At 35.1% G+C, this 23,327-nt stretch overlaps 1 protein-coding gene across 9 annotated transcripts in view; it reads right to left on the bottom strand.

The window, feature by feature from the left end:
* Positions 1-23,327, bottom strand: part of STXBP5L (syntaxin binding protein 5L) — a 196,862-nt gene that overhangs the window by 61,161 nt on the left and 112,374 nt on the right. For all 9 annotated transcript variants that reach the window (XM_084500832.1, XM_084500833.1, XM_084500838.1 and 6 more), the window contains exons 7-16: positions 20,558-20,641; positions 13,871-13,994; positions 13,071-13,149; positions 12,744-12,898; positions 11,402-11,474; positions 10,009-10,156; positions 8,359-8,426; positions 7,089-7,129; positions 4,836-5,053; positions 742-914 (exon numbers count right to left, since the gene is read on the bottom strand). In XM_084500832.1, the coding sequence (XP_084356958.1) occupies positions 742-914; positions 4,836-5,053; positions 7,089-7,129; positions 8,359-8,426; positions 10,009-10,156; positions 11,402-11,474; positions 12,744-12,898; positions 13,071-13,149; positions 13,871-13,994; positions 20,558-20,641 (1,163 nt within the window). The remainder of the gene's footprint in view (positions 1-741; positions 915-4,835; positions 5,054-7,088; positions 7,130-8,358; positions 8,427-10,008; positions 10,157-11,401; positions 11,475-12,743; positions 12,899-13,070; positions 13,150-13,870; positions 13,995-20,557; positions 20,642-23,327) is intronic.

Here is a 23,327-nt window from a genome sequence, read left to right as displayed (position 1 = left end):
ACTGAGAGGAATCATTATTAGAAGTGCACTGTAATTCCTGTGAAATCATGTTTTACGGAGTTTTGTACAGAATTCTGTTTTGAAACTCTTTAAGCCTATAATTTATCTGCCTTATTAGCAAGACATATTATTCTATCCCGAACAATAGCAATGTGTGCTGTAGCAGGCAACAGTTTGCTTCTTCCTAAAGGTTAAACACCTATATATTTCCACACGGTGCAAATGTTTCAAAACATTTAAGACTGTTTGGTGATTATGAACATGGTTTCCTTCCCCAACATGTCATAAAATACACATACTTCTTTCACAGAGGATGGTTTTACTATTACACTAATTAATCAAGGACCAAAAGCTTTGCACATGACCACTTTATGGAAGTATCTTTGTGAATTAAAAAAACAACAAAAAAAAGTTCCTCAAAAATTCATTGATCTATTCTGTAGTGCTTGTATTCCATTCAAAACTAGATGTGAGATGAAGATTCACTCATAGATCATACTGGAAAATTTCAGTAAAGCTTTAACTGTAACAGTTTGTCTTCTCCATAACTTAATTCCAGCTATTTAATTTATTATTCATTATTTTGCCTTAATTCTTTTGTTTGTTTATAATTCTATTTTTTTCATTGTGTCATATGATATGTCACATACATATAATTAACTTCCTTTTCTTGAATCATTAATACACCTGATACAAATACTTTTTAGAAAGATAAGTATTTGAATGATGGCATAGACTTACCTAAGACATGGGATACTGTCCTTCATCATTCCTTCACATGCTACAGTGTTGGTACTGCCTGAAAGGCTCTTTAAAGAAGGAAGCTGGGAAGAGGCATCTGGAAACTGGGGAATTATTTCTGGTTCAGGAGTAATGATATCTTCTACTTCATACTGAAGTCGTACCTCTAGTGACTTAAATAAATAAAAAGCTAAGTCACAATTTAATAAAGAAAGCTGCTGAAAGTTTTATTACTTTCAAATAAATATCAGTAAATCTTATTTTCTTAAAACAAACAAACAAACAAGCAAAAAACCACAAAACATTTATCATCATCATGTGCAAGCAAAGAGTACTGTCATTTTTTATTTATACAGCCTAACATCACATAGGAACTTGGAGAATTAATTAAGTATATTCTTTCAGTGCTGACTTTGATCCAAGCCTTTTCTTGTAAGTGAAAGGAAAGATTACAGCTTTCCAGAACTTAGCCTGAAAAGACTCCCAAATAAACAATATTTCAGCATAAGAAGGCATCATTAAGGATCAATGTCATGAAAATTTTCCATCTATTGTCCATTTTATTTTTTTCCTAAGCCAATTAATTAAATAATCATCAACTCTTTCTCTGTATTGCTAGTACAAGAGAGTCTCTACAAGACAGGTTTTAGCCAGTCTGCAGAAACTGAACAGTGTGAGCACTACTGGTCCATGAACTCCATCTGTCCATATGTGGGTGTCAGGAAATCAAACGTAACAGCACAGAGTTCCATATTCCTTAGACTGCAAATGCGTTTGGCAGATTCTAGAATGCAAAATCTAAACCACTTAACTTTCACTTTCCTGCTAGGATCTCTGGATAGGGAAAAGGAGACCAACCAAGTTAACCATCCTTCAATTCTTTCCGCTAATTCAGGAAATTTTAACTGAAGGAATTGCAAAGCAGGGGAAACTGGGCAGGGAGCTCAAATCTATATAAGAAATCATCTAAAAAAAATCATGATAAATATTGGGTAATTCTTTCTACCTCACAAATTATCCAAGAAGAAATCTAGAAAATTTTTAATAAAAAAAAAAAAAAAAAGAAAAAGAAAAAGTACAGCCCTCTAAGAGTTAAGGTCTTGGGAATACTAGCTAAATAGTAATTTCAGTGCTGATTTCTTGAAGTGATCAGATGTAATTATAAACGTAGATCTCCTTCTTAGTGGTTTCTCACTGAGACATCATCTTCACCAAAATCAAGATGGCAGCATAAAGAAGCTATCTAATTCGTATGAAAATCAGGAGATAAGGATCAGTACACTGAAGATGTGCCTATTTCTCAACCATTGTGTTGTAACATAACATTTCAGAAAGAAGCAATTTTGCTCAATCAGAAGAGAAAATGTCTTTTCTCAAATTTTCACTTTTGTTTCCTCCAAGCAAAATCTATACACACTTTGTTGCCTGAATCAGCTACGAAGCCTATGGACAACATTTTCTTTGAAAAAGTGAAATATCGAGTTCAGGAAAATCTAATCTTCTGGAAGTAATTGCTGCTGTCTGAAACAATTTATAATGCTGTTTAATGTTTACGAGGGAAGGGTATGAGAAGAATATGTTCTTCTGCTAACCATGTTAGAAGTGCCTAATTCTTCTCTGGATATTTTTCTTTGTGTCTTCCTTTTTCTACTAAAATTCATTTTGTTACGTTCTATCCATCAGCCACTTACACATAGAAGGAAAAACGGTGGCACCAATTTATTTTGACACACTGTACAGATCTTTTTTGATAATTGAACCACTATGTTCATTGATTTTCCTTTCTATGGTCAAACTACTGCAAACTTATTTTGTATCATTCCTCTCAAGAGCTTTGAAGGAGAGCTTCACAGAGGAATCATAGACTGATCACTGAGAAAGTGATCTTGTTTAATATATACCTAGATATCTTTCCTGGACTGGATGGAATGGATTCAGATAATAAAACAGCAACAAATGCTTTTCACATAACTATATGGCAATGACTCCAAGGTTGGATATAAAGCAGACTTTGAGTCACGTGCATACTACTTGTCTCCAGAACCTGACATGGAATGACACAAATAACACTTACGTTATATTCAGGAAGTCCCAGGCACAGCCTATGCCTTAAGGCATGTTCAGCAGTGGACTTCCCTGCTACATGGAGGAACCTCAGAGTAGCCTCCATGCTTCCCATTCATCATAGCAATGATGTTACAAGACCGATGGCTGTCAAACATGGTATCTATTAAAATGCTGGGGTTTGTAGGTGGAACTCAAGCTGTGTTCAGGCTGGTTGCTACAGGCACTAAGGGCTAGAACTTGGGCTCACCTCGTGCAGCAAAGTCCTGAGGCTGGCCAACTCAGTCTGAATATAGACAACGCTAGGCAAGCTAAAGTCAGGTATATATTCCAACAAAAGCTCCTGTTACTTTTTGTTAAAAAGCAAGCAAGCAAACAAACAAGCAAAACCAACACAAAAAAAAACAAAACAAAAAAAAAAAAACAAAACAAAAAAAAAAACCACCACTTAGGAATGAAGACTTGCTTGCAACAAAAATGGTGAAACGAGATTAGGCTCATCTCAGGGATGCACAAAATCTAGGAGAATTATTGACTATGCCAAAAATGATTAGAAAATACTAAAACAACTCTTCACAGAACAATTCCTTATATAAATGTTTCTTAAGTACAGATGAAATCTGAGAAATTGTTAAATTGCACACTATTATATTTTAGAACACCCTGGGTCTGCTGCAACTCAGCTGAAAATCTAAAAGACATGAAAATAAAGAAAATAAATGTTAGGTAATAAAAGATAAGGTGCATTTGCTGTGAAATAATAAATGAACATTGAAATGCAATGATTTTAGCAGCATTATGTGTGAACTGGTCAATAAGGTGAAATTACTGTCCATTAGTTTAAAAACCTTCCTGAAAGGATGCCTCAAGCTAGCTTAAAAATTGCCTCTAGTGGAAAAACGAGAGGAAAAAAGCAGAACAACTAATGGTAATTAATCTCCTTACCAACTGGCACACAATTACAGGCCAAAAGTGGCACAGAAGCTTTTGCCAGGCCAAAACGATAGACTTTCTAAAGGACATTAAAATAGTGTGAAAAGGAAAACTTTTGTCAGGGAAAGTGTAAATGGAATGGAATGTTTGGGTCAGCCATGGAGATTTTTTGAGAGCCAGCAGACATGAAGAAAGACCTTCTGGGAAGAGTGTATCTGGAAGTTGCAGACTATTCTCCAGAGTCAGAAACTGGCAAGCCAGAAGGAAAGGCAGTCATGTTTATATTGGCTTCCCTTAAGAGTCGTCTGCCGTTAAATATTTTAGACTAAAGAAAGATTGTTTTACATTTTAAGTGCCTTTGAGCCACACTGTTAGAAGTGGTTGTGGCTCCTGTGAAGAAATGCAGTTTTAAACAAAAGTCTGACATGCTGTAGAATGATAAGTACAAGATGGCTGCAGTGCAGTTAAAAGAACATGAACTGTATGGTTCTACCTGAAATGAAGTGACTGCATAAGACCTGAAGACAGAAAAAGGAATATTTGAATAACATTGAGGATCATGATGGTTAATAAAATAACAACTACTTAGCCATAAATCAGCTAGCATTTCAAATAGTGTCTATTTTGGAGGAAACAAAGTCAGTGTAAGTCAGAAAAAAAAATCAACTCTCTTAATTTTGTTAAAAGCCAGTGATAATTTTCAGTTCCCTTTCATGACAAATACCATGAACATAAATTGAAGTTACTGAATACTTAATTTAAGAAGAGCAATATTGTCTGATAAAACATACATCCATCAGTATTTTAGAGAAGGCAAGTATGACAGAGATTTAACGTGATCAAAGTCTTAAAAGCAAACTACATCTGAAATTGATCCTGAATTTTACTATTAAAGTGAAAAAGAAGAGATTTGGATAGCAAAAACTCATGTTTTTATTACCAGCTTAAATATGATCAAGATTTCCCTCAAAATGATAAAAAATGAATGTTCCTAAACCTATGTTTACTGAGTTTGATATTATTTTTTTCAAGTATATGAGTACAGAAAGCACTTTGATTCAGAAATGTTCTTTTATAAAAGATTATGAATGACTTACTGCAATTTCTGTATTTACTTCATGTTTGCTGAATCTATAAACAACCACATATGCAGAAACTCCTGCCACACAAAAAATTCGGCTTTCAGGACACCAGTACATCATCTGAACAGCAAAAGGGTCTTCTTCCACAATCTCAGCTGTTGCTTTTCCTTCTCCCAACTTTTGTTTTTCAAAGACCTTTGATGTTTTTAATTTGTACAACATCTGTAGAGTAACTGGAATATATTAAAACATATAAAAATACTGATTAACAATAAGTAAATCAGTTATAAAATTCTTCAGTTCCCATTTTCTTTTCAGTTGTGGCATAACAAAGAATCATGTGAAGGCCTAAGAAGAGAAAAAGATGGGCATTATATTCTGATATGCAGTATTGGTAGGACAAGTATTTGATATTTACAAAATGTGCATTTGTCTGTGAAATACTTCTTAGTACTTTCTGAGGCAAGATTATACTCAGTGTTAAAAAAAATGGTTCTGATGCTACTGCTGTTTTCCTAATGAGATGAGAAACTAACATTTCCTTTGTCTTGCTAGAGAGGAAAGTGTAAGAGGCATATTAAGAGAAAAAAAAAAAAAAAAAAGGAAAATATTCTGGGCAACACAAAGACTTTCTGTAAGAACAGGAGTTCTAAAATGTTTTGAATTTCCTGACTAACAAGTATATCTGTATTTATACCTGCATATAAAAACGTAATATCCAGAAGCTTTGGTCAAGAGTACAACTATAGCACTGTAAAATTTGGAGGCAACAGAGGAATTATAATTAGCCCCATTTTGCTTTATTGACATTCCCCTTTGCTGTGTTTTTTACTATTTTTACATTAATTTACCAGTGTCATTAATTAATCACTGCATAAGGTCAGAAAAAGTCAGTCAGGCCCAGCACCTACTAGGGTGTGTATTTACATAAAGGTAAAGCTGTCATGCACGTTACTGTAATTATGCTAGATCAGTCCAGCTACCCTGTGTAACAAGCAATGAAAAGAGGAAGAGTGATATTTTGGTTATGTAATCAGATGACAACAGAATTATTATTATTTTTTCAGTTTAAGTATATTATGAATTTTTACAAATTGCAGCAATTACTTCTGTAATGAACTCATCATTCTTCCTTGTTTTGCGGAGGTGGAAGAGGGCTCAGGATGCCCTTAGTCTCAGCATCAAATCCAGAGAGTTGCTTTGAATCAGTCATCTTGGGCCTACCCCTACTAGGACTGGAAGAATTACAGAGTCATGGGACACAAGTACAAGGCAAGACTATGCCTTATTCATCTGTGAATTACTGGGCACCACTTGCACATGGGCAAGTAAGAGATGGCTTTTGAGATAAACTTGGGAAGATAAACTTGGGAAACTGCTTCAGTGGCTTAGCAATTGCTTGTCTTCCACAGATCTGTGTTTTCAGATGCAAAATTATTAATTAAAATATGTCTAAAAGCAAAGTATTTTGTGCCTTCCAGTACAGACTTCCAGACTGCTAACTCAGGAAAGAGATGTTCTAACCGTAGCTCATGAAAGAGATGTTTTACCTAGAGATCTCAGTACTACTGAGGGGAGAAAATACAAGGCAACACTGCTCCGACTCTTGTGAAGTATAGACATTATTTAAACCAAAATACATTTGCTTTCATCCAAAATACATGCATCTTTAAAAATAAATATATTTTACTAATAAGTACCATATGTATTTTCTGTAGGGAAAAATGCTGTTTTCCAATATTTACAATTACAGCTAAAATCTATGGAATAACTTTTCTGAAGCTTTTTCTTGCTAGGATGAACCTAAGTCCTTCCTAATTATTTCCTGGATCTTGAGACTGGGCAAGACTTAGGTCTTTAATTAAGACGTATTATTGTATTTTAATATTTTATTTTTACTTATCTGTAAAAAAGACAACATTGTACTCAGAATAGAAGAGACAAGAAAACCAAAACTGACCATTAGGTCTAATTCAGCTCACTCTTTTATATACACACGAGGATTATGCCCTAGGTATTATTTACCAGCACTTCTTCCTTCAGAGGTTTTGGTATGTCAGATCTGGTGTTTTAATCCCTCTCTTGGACTTTCATTCTTTTCTAACATATCTCATTAGCAATCTTTTTTCCTAATTTGCTTAATATCTCCTGACTATTCCTAATTATACTACCTGAGATATTATGCATACTGTAAAATATCATGTATTATGTGTGTGTGCATGTGCATGATTTGTCAGCATTATATAAAAGTGAACTTCAGAAACTTACTGGCAGAAGCATCCCAAAACTTTACTGATCCATCTGCATGGCTTAAAAAAATATAAAAATTAAATGTGTTAAAACAAGATGCAATTACAAAACACTTTCTACTTTCAGTGAGTGATAAATATAAGTAGAAAAACTGTATTTCACTTGCGTGGTAACTCCCCATACCTTACTGACAATGTATAATGGCGTATATACCAACCATAAGAAAATGTTTTGTTACTAGTTTGATTGCATTCATAAAATACTTTTTGATGCATTTCCTATAGAGAACCAAGTCCCCAGTGATTTTTAAGATCACAACAGCACAAAATTAATTCCCATACTAATGCCAAGGTTAAGATTCAGCACTTTGGGTCTTGCAGTGGGCCAGCATCAGGCCTATGCACTCTAAAAACTGCATGTATATCTAACTTCGAAAAGACAGAGGGCAAGATAATTCTGCTTAATACCTTACAGCTGCATTGTTTTTATCAGCAGAAAATCCTCCTTGAAGTAGAGTCGGAGAAAGGAGACACTTCTGTTTAAAATTAGAATAATCTCTTATCCTCCTTATTAGTATTATCACACATATAATTTTATCTTTTAAAGACAACTTTTGACTATCATCGATTATAACAATTTATCAAATGCATTGCTATCATCAGCATGGCTGAGACCAGAAGAAAAAACACAGAATGCATCTTAGAAGAAGGCTGAGTTGTACTTTTCAGGGTGTTTTCTTGAAAATACATCAGGCATTGGCTCAATGGGGCTGCTACTTCAATCTGAACCTTTCATTGGTATGTCCCTTACTTACAAGGTGAAATTCATCCCAGTGCACCACATCCCCACTAATCATGTGGTATTAAAACAAATTCCAAAACCAATTCCCAGACACAGTCACCAGAAGGCCAGAGGACAACAGGCACAGAACAGCTGGCTCCCTTTTTAATGCTTTTCTCTATGGCCCTCAAAACCACAAAATTCTGTTGCAAAGGATCCCCTTTCCTAAGATTCCATCTTAACAAGTATACAGACTTACTTTCTAAAACTGGGGCCTGAATCAGTAATTCTTAACAGTAGTTCATCCTTGAATACAAAGCTCTGTTTTCTACAGCAAATGGGAATTTCTATGGTGACTTTGCACCAAGAAGAAAAACCATGTACTTCCACTGAAGAATTTAGGACACATATACCCTGTCAAGGGTCAAGGCTTACTTATAGGTAACCCACAACTAAAAGTTCTAGACACTAACAATTTAAAAGAACAAATCCTCAGTTTCATTCTCACCCTGTAATAATGATTTCAGGATATGTCTGAGCTCCAAGGTTCCACGCTCCACCACTGATAGGCCACTCCTAAACAAACAAGAGCATAGAGTTTAAAACTAATCCTGATGAATTTTGCTTGGTTAATTTTTAAACTCAAGAGCAGACTTCTTCTTGCAGAAAGCAATACATCTTATAAAAGGAATGAAAATATATAGTATTCAAGGTTTTTAAAGCTTCTTAATATTTTTGTATATTTATTAAGACTTCGAATTTCTTTCTTTCTTTTTTTTAAAAAACATTTTGGCACAGATTATGAAACTGACTTTTATGTTAACAACCAAAGTTCCAAGATTTCTGCACAGCTAACACTGCAAACATTCAAAACAGGAACCGGAGGAAGGTGTAACAAAGTTCTGCTACTGTTTTCACATTTCTTGACTCTTGGAGCTTCTATAGGATGCTGAATAGAAATGAGAATCTATTCTGAGGATGGAGACTACTGAAGAAGCTGGCCCAGAAAAGTGGGAAACAAGTATCTGAGCATCATGATATGGGATATGAGACAAGAATGCAACTTCCACAGATCATAAGAAATCATCATCTCTTTCCTGGTTTTGTTTACTAGTGGCAAGATTCTCATTCTCTTCTGTGGTCTAGGCTGGTAAAGCAAGATGGTGGTCTGTGCCGAAAACTTGATACATATGGATACAGGATGTGGCAGATGACATATGGGCAGAGTGGGTAAGGATTTGTGCAGAGTATGACTGGGTAGAAAAATCTGGGCATACAAACTGGTTCTGAGAATACATAGACTGGGTACATGTGGGTACAGAAATGTGTGGGTGGCAAATGATTGGCTATCTACATTCTGAGTGTGTATTTGCACATGCACAAGTAAAGCAAGTTGGACAAGAGGTTGTACAAGGAGTACAGGTGCAATGTACAGGAAGCTATGTATATGAAATAAGGATAGATAAAAAGACGAAGAAAGAATAAACATATTTTCTAAAGTACTTTGCTGAATCAAGACCCCAAAGAAGTATATAGGGCCCAGATTCTCAGTTCATGGAAAACAAGACAGCTCCAAGGAAAGTATTTCTTTTAATATGAACAGAAAACTGATGATGTCTGACTAGTTTGCCCAATATTTTTTCTAATTTGTTTATTATGATTTCTAATCAAAACATAAACCAGATTAATGCTTGAAACTTATAAAGTAATTCCATTTTCCATTTTTATTTCTGCAGCTTGTAGAAGACTCTTTCTAAGACTCTTTCATTAAGACTAGTAGTTCAGTAAAATAATAATTAATATCCTTATTTAATAAAAATGCTGTCAACCCTTAAATTCCACCGAAGCTTTTCTGCTTTCCATTATACTCATTTTATATACTATTTCTTTCTTTGATAGAGATAACATATTCAGACAAATTTGAATTTTAAAGTCATGGCATTCTTTTAACTCAATTTGATCAGACATAACTCCATCAGCCTTAGTCCTGTATAACGGTGATTTAAGCAACCACAGAAGGAAAGCTGCCTCTAAGCTGCTGGCTGGCCAATTTGAAATTAGTTATTAAAGAAGTAAAATGAAAATAATTTGGCGAGATATTTCAAATACATAGATTGTATATCCACTTTCTTTATTTAAATATATTGGTTTTGTTTACCTTATTGCTGTATCCTTGCTTTTTATGTTTTGCTCCTACAGAATAGAGTACAGGAATCAAATCTGGAGGACAGTCGGCAAAATATTCTGTGCAGGTGACAGGTGACTCATGAATGTCAATAGGATATGGATTTTCAAAGATTGGAAAACTAGTCAAGGAAGACAATTTATTAGAAGCACTGTGATACACTAAACCATATAAGAAGACATATTGTTATTTTACAGTGTATAACAATCTAAGTAAAATCATTACTGATAAAGTACATTTTCCCTTATTTTTTTAAAGATATGTATTGTTTTAGTGTCAAAAATAACTAGTAAAGATATAAAAATTCTTGTATTGTGACAAGAATTCTCTTTTTGTAATGTAAAATTTCCCAACATCTCAAAAGCCTATTTATGAGGTTACAGAGGTTATACATTTTCTAGAAGCGTCAGGTTCACACATATAATATACATGTATACTATGACCTAAGAACTACCTTTACAATTGTGGATTTTATGTTGAACAGTTTTGCTTATTGGGTTGGTAAACTACTGATTCTACAGTGAACAATTGAAATAACAGATGAAGTAGATCTTAGTTTATTTCTCACTTGCATCAGTTTGGACTGTCTAATAAGAAGGCAGGCCTCACTTCTGGCAGATTACACAATGTTATTCACAATTCAAAAATGCAAGAAATTTTGCTCTGATTCCACTTACATTCATTTTCTATTGCTGAGATGATTGGAATTATGCTTGAAAGTGAATGATATCAGAATATGATTCATTTAAAATGTTACAAATCATTAAAGAAAAATTCTGTTGTTAGTTATACCATTGCAAATGTGGACATACATAACTGTTAGTTTTGGATGCAGAACAAAGGAAATAAGAATTGGATCCTACATTTCATGATATATAGTTCCTCTCTGGTATTAACGTTGATTCCAATGTGAAAGAATTATTTGTCATTTAAAACAACAAATGGATTATGAAAGAATCCCATAGATCCACTATAAATCAATGCCATTATTTATTAAGATACTTGAGTAAGCATCTAAGTGGTAGCCCCTGTGGAATCTAGTGAAGTTAGGTGTGCATATAAGTACTGGTTGAATCTAGTTTCTAACACACAAGTTCAGGTCATGATTCAGCAGGTGACCAAGAATCACTTAACATCAATGTAACATGAATGTTACAGGCTTAGATTTATTCCCAAAATTGAAATCAAGCTTCTGTCGATTAGCTGATCCTAGCTTTTGAGGTGAAGGTAAACATATACAGTGAATTAACACCAAGAGTTAATGATTTTGGACAGTAAAATGACATTGCATGATATCATTTGGATTTTTATCATCTGCTAGACAGTTAAGAAGTATAAATAACTTCATACAAGACTTCACACTTACTTGCTTTGTGTCAGGTCAACAACAATGAGATCTTTTTCCAAAAGCACAACTACAGCATAGGGTTCTTGAAATTCTGTAAGAGAAGAATAAAATATGAAAGACCTGGAGTTTTTCCATTAGTCATTCTAATCAAGTAAGTTACATATATGTATGTTGTGTTTTTTTTTTTAATACAGATGAGTTACAGCTGATCACTGGAAAATTTGTGATCGAGAGTGCAATTAGAGAAATATTTATAATTTATTATATATAATTATTAAAGATTTTTCCCCCTAGGAAATACTTTTCATAACAAAAGCTTACATCCAGCCACATAATTCTCATAATACTCCTGTAAGTCTGCTGTGTTCAGTCCAGATACTGAAAAGTTCCTTCCTTCTGTACACTTTAGAAGAACATATAGTTTGTCTCTGCTTTTAACAATTTTTTTTTGGTTATCAAAAATAAATTATTGAAATGACAAGTATAGGCTTCTCTTCGTGTATAGGATACGTTAATTTACATAGTGCAAAAAATATTCAAAAAATATAAATATGAAATTAAGACTGCAATTTCAACTGCAGCAAGCCATTCCAATATGTACAAGCTCAGAGTACATTCTGGAGATAACTCATGCCAAAATGCTTAGTAAACAGACAGCAACTTAGTCTCCTTTCAGGACAGCTATGAATGCATGGTGTTTGGCATTCTGTTGTTACACCAGGCTGTAAGTAACAGGTCAAACCAAAATTTTTAAATAATAGTGTGATCAGGGGGAGGGCCTACACAATGTTAATACTGGAAAGCATCACTTTATTTGCCACAGGTAAATGAAATGCCATACTAACTTAGGCTACTGAAAATTAAATTTATTCCATGACCTTGAAACATAGGCCATTGTTTTTAATATGCAGTTGATTTAGCTATGTATAGAAGATTTATTTTACTTAACTCACTGGAGGATTAAAAAGCTAAATTTAGTTTCTTTTTTACTTACAGCTTTTCTAATGTTACTTTCTGGAGTTTTCTGTGAATTTACTTCAGCATTTGGCAGTCCCACAATATGCAGTAAAACACTTTAAAATATATACGCACATATGTTTGATTAAGAGCAATATTTCCTCACACTAGTCCATGTGTTTCAAACTTGTATCTGGAGATTTATGCATACTTTATTGTCAACTGATTACTTGTTTTCTATATTGAGAATGCAAACAAGTTACAGTTACTTTCAGTGATTTTTTATTTTTATTTTTTGAGATGGAGACAACTGTGAGAACAGAAGTTCCTGGATGGGAATTAAGAAATGAGAGAAGATTGCTTCATTTGTATTTTCTGTAAATGTTTTGCTTACTGTACTCACCATTTGGATATGGAGTTTCACAGAGAGTTAAAAAATCAACTATAGGGTGATCCATTTCAAGAACTGTAATTGCTTTTCCATGCATAATTGTTAGACTTGGTCTTCGACAAGCCTTATCATATGACAATCCACCAGAAAATATCACAAACGGTTCACTATATCAAATATAAAAACATAGCAACTGTAAGTTTACACACATATAAGTTTACAGTATAGGTTTAGTGTCTTTAAAAAATATCTTTGCAAAAAGAAAAAGGGGAAGATTCTGAAAGCAGTTTATTAACTCAGGAATGTAACATTGAATTAAGTACAGAATTATAAACATACCTGTTTTTACAGGTCTTGTACTCTACTTTAAGAATTGGTTTACAGGATTCGGGTTTTTTACCATCTCTTTGAATTTTTCCTAAGGAAATAAAGAGAGTGAAAACTGTATTAAAACATCATGATAATAAAATTATCATGCTACCAAAATAAAATATACACTTGGTAGCAACTATATAATCAGCAAGAGAATGGAACTCTAAAGCTACAGGAGATGATGAGTGTTAATACCTATTTCCCTAATACATGAGTTTATTTAAATCAATTACATTTATTATGGCTTTAAGTTTTTACTGCCACATACTTTTAAAGGACTACGGACTACCCTTCAAAAACATATAAAAGTTATGCAGATTACTGAAGAGGATGACACAGTTAATAATTATTGAACTTCACCAACTGTATACTTTTTCTGATCACAGAATGACTATGAACAGGTTGATTTTTTCCTAACTCATATTTAGGTTGACTCAATTCCTTTTGTTGACAAACTGTTACATGCTTTGTCATGTAACTAGTTGAAGGATAAAATTAAATGAAGTGTGCATTTAAATTCATGGGATCATGGTTAATTCTGGCTCAGTATTTTCTTCCAGTCAAAGAAAAGTTGCTTGTAAACTAAACAAACAAACAAACACACACACCCAAAACAACAACAACCAAACCAAACCAAACCAAACGAATTTTGCTTTTATTACGTTGGGAAATCTATGCTTGTTTTCAAGAATAAACAAAGACATTAGCAAACAACATGGAGAATATCATACTGTTTCTTTGTTTTACTTTTTTACTATCAAAATTACCATGTGGGATTGTGGTCTGGAATGGTCTGTTAGGACTTTTCAGGTTCCACAGGGTCAAGCTTCCATCTGAGTGACTGCACATGAACTGTTTCCCTTCATGGTGCCAAGCAACGGAATGAATAGCCTGGAGAAATGAATGAAGAACTTGAGACTGGAAAGGAATACACTGTCTACACTAATGATATTTTGATGTATGACTTTGGATTATATTAATCTAACCGTGTATCAACAGTGGGATTGATTTTGTTTGTCGAGTCCATTACCAACACTTTAGAAACCAATGGCTGTAATCTACTGCAAATCAAGCAAAAACAATCCATTATAAATGCTAAAAGGACAGAAGAATGTAAGAAACTCTACTGTGTCAGACTAAAATTGAGGAAACAGTGTTAAGCAAGAAGTATATGAACAATATACAGTGCAATCATAATATGTCTGATAGCTCTTAGAAGTATTTCATTTGTCAAATGTACAGAGAGAGCTATGCAACAGTTTTTACAGGTAACGTACAACATACACAAGCTTTCCCAGCGGACTTCTTTGGAAAAGTAGAAATAATACTCTATTCTTGAATCATTTTTCCTCCACATACTTAAGTTTCAGAGAAAGTACACAGAAACCTGATTTAAATACAAAATAAAATAAAAGACTAGGATTGTTTCATTGACATAGGAAAAAACAAAAACAGTGATGTAAGATAATTTGGGAACAGATAGTGATTCAGAGAAAAGTAATGTCTTACTCCTATATAAACAATGCAAGTAACGTATAATGAATGTTAGGTACACCAAAAAGGAACACTTAAAAAATTAACAAAAGATTCTCACTATTTCACTAATAACTAGTGGAACTGACTAGCACAAGATATCAAGAAGTTCAAACACGAATTAGGCATGTAAAATAAATAATGACATTATCCATAATTATATCAAACAAGCTGGAAGGATAACAGTGCAAGTTTTTTTTTGGTGCATCCTAGAAACTGACAAAAGACATTTTCTGACAAAACAAAGTATTGCTTCTTTGATTACCGCAGCTTCTCATGCACTTCCCTCAGAAGCAGAAATTCCCTGAATTTTCACTTGATTTTATTCCCCTTGTTAGCTGCCAAATAGCAAAAAATGCAATATACCTATATGTAAATGTAAATAAAAGACAGTTATGCTTCCATTTTGCTTACATTATGCTTACAATGCTTACAGTTGCATGTGTGTGTGTCTTTTTTTTTTCTTTTTTTTTTAACCTTGTTTATTCAAATTACTTTAAAATTATGTCTGGGTATTTAGTCAGCATTGGAGTTGTTCATGTCAATTTTGCTTAAGTTGATCAGAAATTAAGTGGTGATGGTCACTCTTCAAGACTCCTTGTTGGTCTTCCTCTTTTAACAAGTATATTGATTGTTATGGTTGGTAATGGCTCAGGGTCTGAAGGGAATTTCAGGAAAGAAAAAAAAAAAAAAAGCTGTGTCTCCTTCCCAGAACTTTTACTCAGCTTCTGAGGCTGGACAACATAGCCACAAACTAGGATTTGCATTAAGATGTCCCAGATGGAGGAGGAATGCCCCAGGAGGAATCTGACTTGCTTTGTATATGAATAGTTAGCTAGCACACTGGTAAGCTAGACAAGCCAATAAAGACTCAAAAAACTGGGCAGAAACATTGTGAACTCTAGATACTTACCTTCAAGTGACATAATGGGTGTCATTCAAACTTCCACCTACCACAGTAGAGTTGTCAGAAAATTCCTCTCAAACACCCATAAGGTATCAAACTACAACTTAAGCAACAAAAGATAACACAGAAAGATGGCTCACATACAGCCCAATGACATTGCCCTCGGTTAATAAGAACCCTAGATCTGTGGGAACTACTGCATTTCTCTCCTTGTGCAATTAATTCTGACATGAGCTTATTCATGCTTGCTATCATGCCAAATTCAAATCTGCTTTTGATGTGTTATCACACATAGAAACATTTCGCATGGTTACAGTCGCTAACTGTGCTTGAGCAGGAGCTAGTAACTAGCAGCTGAAATTTGCTGCCTGTTAAACTGCCTCTCAGCTGCTAGGTGCCACCTGCCAACATAAGCCTCCTGTTGAGTGGAGCTGAGCAGGAATGCTCCTATAGTCACAGACAGCTGGCATAGCAGCAACTCAAACTCACCTGATAGACTGCCCTGAAATGATCAAGAAATACTTAGGATTTGTTTTGGAGGTCTCAGCTAGGAGTCATGAATAACACTGAATGATGGCAATGAGTAAGTGTCCCTAATTTTCTCTCTGCTAGAATGTGTCTAGTATTCTGATCCACTTCTTCAGCATCCTCCCAAAAAACGAGCAGTTATTTACTTTGAACAAGAGTTCATCAGAGTGGGTGATTCATGTGAATGTTCACACAGTGTGTACACATAAAGCATATCACTCCAGATTGGGTATGTTTCTCCTGCAATACCAACAGTGGTTGCATGCATACTCCATCTTCTCTCATACTCAGCATGTACTAAAATTAAGCATGCCCAACACCATTTCAGTTCACTCCTGAGCACAAAAATCACTCCACTGAGAAGAAATGATGGGTACTCTAAAACCACTTTTAACCATATTTTGAATAAGCACAATACTAATCTCATCCTATCACTTAAGTCTTAAGAATCCTCTGTATTAGTAGTACTACAGGACCATTACAGCAAGGGCTGCATCAGATTTGATGCTTCCATAATGGCATAGTGCTTGATAAAGGCAGGGAGAGGTCGCTTGTCAAATATCTCTGAGAACTCTGCAGCTTCCTTTGGGAGATGTGTTCTAATGAGAGATGGTGTCTATGCTATAGAAAGCTCTGAATATGATTTGACACAACCTGTCAAACTTATAAAGCCTGCATAAGAAGATGGTTGGTTTTTGGGGGTCTGCCAACTATCAGTAATAACTTGCAAATAATTTGAAGTATCTCGTTTGTTTACGTACTTTCTTTTTATACCTATCTATGGACATAAAATTTAAGGACTGTAGGAAATGGTTTGAAATAGGAGCCTTTTATAGAGGTCAGCACGTAGGATCATTGATTGAAAGGGCCTGAATATCTCATACTCAAGAGAGATGATCACCACTGGCAAGATGACAGTCATCATCACACCAAAACACAAACTTGTATCTGACAACTCAAAGAGCAGACAAAGGGTCTAAGCAGCAGGTTTAAGCTCCACTCTGGCACCAAGTGTCTCACAAGTGAGAACATTTTAGTCTCTTGAGAAGCTTTGTCACAGTAGAGAAGAGCACACTGAAACTCCTTGCATTAGGAGGTGATGGGCTGAGGCAGCTTCTAACTTGTCTTTAGTTGTGCTAAAAGAGAGACAGGACTAATTTTAGCTCCATTGAGTAAAACATGAGTACCAGGGAGAAGCTTGAAAGGGAAGATACAGTCTTATAAGAACACCCAGCAGAGGAGTTCCAGATAATGCAACTTATACATCCTTTCTGATCCTTGGTGAGAACCTCCCTCACATGGAAGAAGCAGACGTTTTATGTATGAAAGGTTTCCAGCCTTCACAACATTAAGTATAGCGTGACTAAAAAAGGGTAGGGAATGCAGCTGTAAATGCTTCATTTACAAGTCTGTTAACAGTGGGCAGAGTCCTCAGGTCCCCCACTTACAGGCTATTGGGTTATCTAAGTGAGCTGTTTATTCTAGGAACAATGTGCCCATGACATTGATCTGGATGGCAAGGAAAATGAAAGGACATATTTCTGCAAGTATTGGGCAGATCCTGCTAATATTGTAGGAAACAACTAATTGCACAGTCATATGATTGCCCATATTCTGAGGAGATGTCTGCAACATGTCATGTCAGGTCTGCAAGACTCATGTGATGTGAAGCATCACACTGGTATGACAATATCATGCAGCCTAGAAAGGACAGGCAAGATTGCACAGTGGTGATGTCCTAGTAGAATAAGAACCAATGTCTCTTGATGAACCTTTTGTTAGCCAACTGTTCAAATGAGAATGTTAAAGAAAAAGGACCTGTTCCATCTGAGCTGAGTGTCCACTACTCAATTAAAAAAACAGCATTCAACATAGTGAAAAAAATTGAATGGAAGAGACCTTTTAATAACATTTCTCAATGACAATGACATGGAAGCATTTCCTGTAGCTATACTAAACATCTTTAAAGTCATGACATAGGAGACTATCCCTCTCTAAAACAACTGAATTACAGCAGATATAGTTCTCATCTTGAACTTAAAAAAAAACAAAAAACAAAAAACAAAAACAACTTAGATTCATAGATACACAATCAGTTACCAGCCTCCTTTCCCCTACAGTATAAAAAATATCTGCCATTAACTTATTGCTCCTATGCTGCACAGTGACTGGTTCCACAGATCTGAATAACAACAGAAAGCCTGCTTCTCAACACATCTGAGGAGACAGGAATCCAACCCTGCTGAGGAGAAAACGAGCTGAGGCTTGATCCTGTGGAAGGACGAGTATCTAGATGGAGTCCTGAGGGTGCTTACCCTGTGCTTAATGTTGAGTGACATTACCAAGCTGGATACCTATCTGAAGAAGATTACAGAGAAGAAAGAACTGGCTTTGGTGATGAACACTCATGGTACATCAAAGACAAGAAAATAACCTGCTTCTCACTCTATGCTCCAAGTGCCTCTTCCTTGGAGCAGCCTGGTGCCAGGGAAATTTTGGATACTGAACAGAAGAACCTGCTCCACTGATAGGCCAAATAAAGACACTGACATCTGACTATCCTTAGAGATGCCAGAAGAGCAAGTGGTGAGTTAGATGAGATTCCCAGTTCTTTTACCATTTAATACGGTGACTACATCAGTTTCAAAACTGGTGCTAAAGAAAACATAATGGCATAAGAAAAAATTGTCTGGCTTAATTTCATTCATACCCTATTCAGAGAGGCATTTGGATATTCAAGGAAGGTACAGAACAATTACAGCACTTTATCTGAAACCTCAGATACCATGAAATGGCTGGCCAGAACAACAATCCAAGTAGATTGGTCAGATATCATGGGGCACAGAGCACTTCCATCAGAACACACAGAGAATGGTGAAGGGGAGCAGAAACAACATTTTCTGGACTCTGATCTTAGATGACCATTCTGTAAGAAGAGGCTCGGGTTTGAAAGCTTCTGTTTTGGTGCCAAATACCAAGTGACACATGCTGAACTAACCATTTGTGACTCATAAAAGCTATATAACTGAGGATTTAAAAAGAAACCTTTCTAGGGATTTCCTAGAGGAATACTAGCAGATCTGGAACATCACCAATCAGGAGCCTGAAAGTCTGGAATAAACTACAGTAGCTAGTTCACACAACCCTTTTACAGACAGCAGAAAAAACTTAAAAGTACGTCAGTAGACAGTAGCAAGCCATCCTAAACTGAACAAAGTGGAGTAATGACACAGCAAGTAACCACTGAGGAGGAAAGCAAATGACTAAAGAAAACAAACAGAACAACACAAAGACAATTCCTGAGGACAGTACTGAAAAATGTGGAACAATTAAACCACAAGAAATATTCAACACCCAACCACTCTGTCTCAACAAGCAATTAAAAAGAACGGAAATGGTATTATGAAGATCTTTTATGTATTCTCTTCCTGAGTACAAGAGAAGACAGTGAATGAACAGGCACCCCCTTAAGAGACCCATATAAAGTTGTCCAATCTCAAGGAATAGAATAGGTGCATTTTCACAAATGTGTGCACAGGCAAGACTGTCACATAGTGGAACACACCTTGAGGCTTAAATGTTGGCAAATTTAAAGTCTGAATTACCCTGTCCTGTACAACATTTGTTTTGTGAATGCTCAGAATTTTAAACTTGAAGCTTGGTGTAGTGTTAATGTGTCTTTGAAGAAAAAAAAAAAAGACTTCAGGATATATTCAGATTAACTTTTAGAGTGAAAATGAATGTGTACACTCCTTACATCTAATAGGGTAATAAGAAAAACAAGGAAAAAGAGCTACAAGAAAACAATTACTGCCTGGATAACTTAACACAAAATTTCCTCTGCTACCTTCAGTTTTAGTTGCATTCATACTCATCCACGGTGAACTTATAGAAGGGTTGGTAGAACAAAGCAAGTTTTTATCTTAAGGCACAAAAATCATAATAAATAAGAATATATTTATTTTTGAAACAACATGTTTATTGATACAAGACCTGTATGTGTGTTTGATACAACTGCTTACAAACAGCAAGAGTCAATGTTCTGATAGAAGTGAGCATACAATTCTGAAAACTTCTTACACAGCTCTTGAATACTGGGTAATATGAATAGACATACAAAGTAATTTGGCTTTCATGCTGATATTCTAGTAATACTCAGTAAAGATAATAATAAAATTCCTAATGTAGCTGTATTTCAGGTCAGCTCCTTGCTATACTCTATTCAACTGGGGAACCCCACACAGAAGCTGATGAACTTGTCAGAATCAAGATGAAGAGATTCTGTTGTAGTACACTCAAAAGAGGCTAATGCAGTACAACTATAGATCTCAGGTTTTGATTTCTGTTGTCAATAAGTTGCTCAAAAGCAGAGCACAAACAGTATTACCAGAACAAGCAGTACTTTAAGATAAATATCCATTTGCTTCATAAGACATATGACAAACTGCTGAATAACAGTTTTTCTGAATTAATGGAAATTGCTTACCTCATCATAATAAGCTCTTAGATCAGCTCTTTTAGACCGTAAGTCCCAGAGTACTACAGTCCCATTTTCATAGCCTATCAATAGCTGGGGGAGGGAAACAAACACAATTATACTTTCAAATAAAAAAGGCATATACAAATATTGAAGAACTTCAGAGTTTTAAGATTTTTTTTTTCAAAATATATAAGCACTATAAAAAGAAAATGCCAAGTGGATGTGCAAGACTGTAGTTTAGTCATGACTGACAATGCAAGTTCTGATATGAAAATAAAACATGCTTTATACACCTTTTTTTTTTTTTTTTTTTTTCCTGCAAGAATATGTATGTGGATAGTCTTCACAATTTTATGCCTATTGAGAAAAATACAAATATACCATGTTCCTCTCTGCTCTTATTTTCCTTGTCCCTATGTTGAAGGGAAAACAGTTTGACACCCAAGAGATTACTTAAATAATGTAAAACCAAAGAGTCACCAGATTAAACTCTCACTCAGCTAGATACATTTCTTTAACTCCTGCCTTCTATCTCTTTAAAAAATTTTGAAGAACTCCTGTTGCAGAAAATAAATTACTTACTTTTCTACAAAATTGAAAATAAACTAACCAGTATGCTATTTTTTACTTCTTCTAGAATTAGTATATCATAAAATCATGCACACCTGAGACATACAAAGTAAGACTTGTCAAAAGATTAAAGAGGAGAAAAAAATGCTCAGGAAAAAAAAAAAAAGAATGAACACAATGTGTTCTTTTTATTTCAATTGAAAAGAACTAAATTATTCATCTGTCACTATAGCGAGTACCCTTCATTTGAATACAGTGCACTCCAGATCTTATGGAAGATATGACGTCTGGCCTACTTAGTTATTCTGCAAATTTCCTCCCAGAGAGTCTGTTTTCCTAAGAATCTGTCTTTGGACGTGAAGACTGGGAACGACCATAATGGCAGACTCATATATTTTGGTTATAGACTATTTTTATACATCTGGCAGTGATAACTGCAATTGTTCTTTGTCCATAAATACATGGAGCACAGATTGCAGGCAAGAATTTACAGTTATTAAGAATCTGAGTGGAAGAATTACAAGGCTATCTTTTAGTCTGTGAAATCTTACCACAATCTTTGCTATCACTCACTTTAGCTTGCATGTCATTAAAAATAAAACTGCTGGACTTTTAAACAAAACATCATTTTTTTTCTAAGTCAAATATCATCAATACATCAATACTGCTGTATACAGAGTCTAGGAACACTCTAGTCTCTCAATCATACAAGATATGATTCTCTGTATTGCCAGGAGAGTATTCTTTATGTGGAGATGAATTACATGATCTGGGAATGACTTACAGTTAATATATTTAATACCTGAATAGGAACAGTGTTTGATTATTTAAGAATTTTACTCCTGAACAATATTCAAACTGTCTTGGAGAAATTCCAGAACGTTTAACATTTTTTTCTCTGGACAGGTCCATATGGGATTCTCTAGCAGAGTAAATGTAAAACAACATTCCTTTCTGAAAGCATACAGCTAACTGGATAGCACCAGTGTCAGGATGCCATATGGTATTCTGACATGGTAGATCGCCATTGGGGAAGTGTACAAAGTGCCTTACTGCAACTTCTTTCGCTGCTTGTGGAGTGATCCTAAACAGAGACGACTGTATATCCAGGAGTTAGTGACCCACATAACAGCTAACCTGCGTATGTGCAGGCCTGTGCTGTGATATGGTGTGCTCCACATATTCTTTGACTGCAAGATAAACTTAGCCGGGTAACTGTAAAGGAGAAACCTGTAAGCAGCTCCCACTTAGTAATGGTAATTGTAGTACCCTTGTGTCCTTGTCTTTATGATAATGTAAACCAGTATGTTCTCATCTGAACAGCCTTTTACTTGACAGTAGAATTGAAAAAAAAATATAAATATATCTATATATTTATATACATCTGAAAGTAAATCTTTTAAGAGCTCTAAAGACCAAAATACTGGCAAACTTCTTCACAGATGGGATCAGCAGAGTGTGTTGTGTCGTTATTGGAGGCCATCTGATGCTGCACAACTTGCAGCTCCCATCATCTCAGGAACATAAGATTATCTATCTTATCTTTTTCCTTTTTATGTTAAATCCAATAAAATGTAGATAATGGATATCTTACAGAGTCTGAGTGCTTTTCTTACTGTCTTCACTAGTGCATTACAGCTGGGTATCAAACCAGATGGGTTTGGTTTGTATCTACCTGTATTCTTTCCATCTCAGTTTTCATACAAATATAATCGGGAAATGAATAGAAAAGCATTTAGTATGTGACCCTGTTTCATAATAAGCTTTTTTCCCAAGCGCAGCAGGCTTGCCTTTTGATTTGTATCATTCTTTTTGCAAAGATATTGTGCTCCAGGTAATTACTAAAAAGGTTAAATACCTCCTGTCAGGGACAGCCTTCCACCTGATCTGTTGCTGAAATGCTTAATGCACAATGGCACTATAGAACTGCAAGATAAAAAATACTGTGATTTCAGGGAAGAAGTTAAAAGATGAACAGATCTGCTGCATAGCCAGGAATCTCTTTCTCATTTGCTCAGATGGTAGCCATGCTGCTTAACTAATAGTCCTGTGGTATGACAAAGTCAGAATTCCATCAGGGTGAATGTGATTGGTCTCATTGCCAGTATATTCATGATGCTCTGAACTCTAACCTGCCTGAACCATAGAAAACTCAAATGTTCTCACTCCTCTTGGCTATTGTAAGAGATCTGTAAGACAAGCTCTA

The sequence above is a fragment of the Aythya ferina genome, assembly GCF_964211825.1.
Source record: "Aythya ferina genome assembly, chromosome: 1".
In the NCBI taxonomy this organism is placed as follows: domain Eukaryota; kingdom Metazoa; phylum Chordata; class Aves; order Anseriformes; family Anatidae; genus Aythya; species Aythya ferina.
This window is presented reverse-complemented; position numbering and strand designations above follow the sequence as displayed.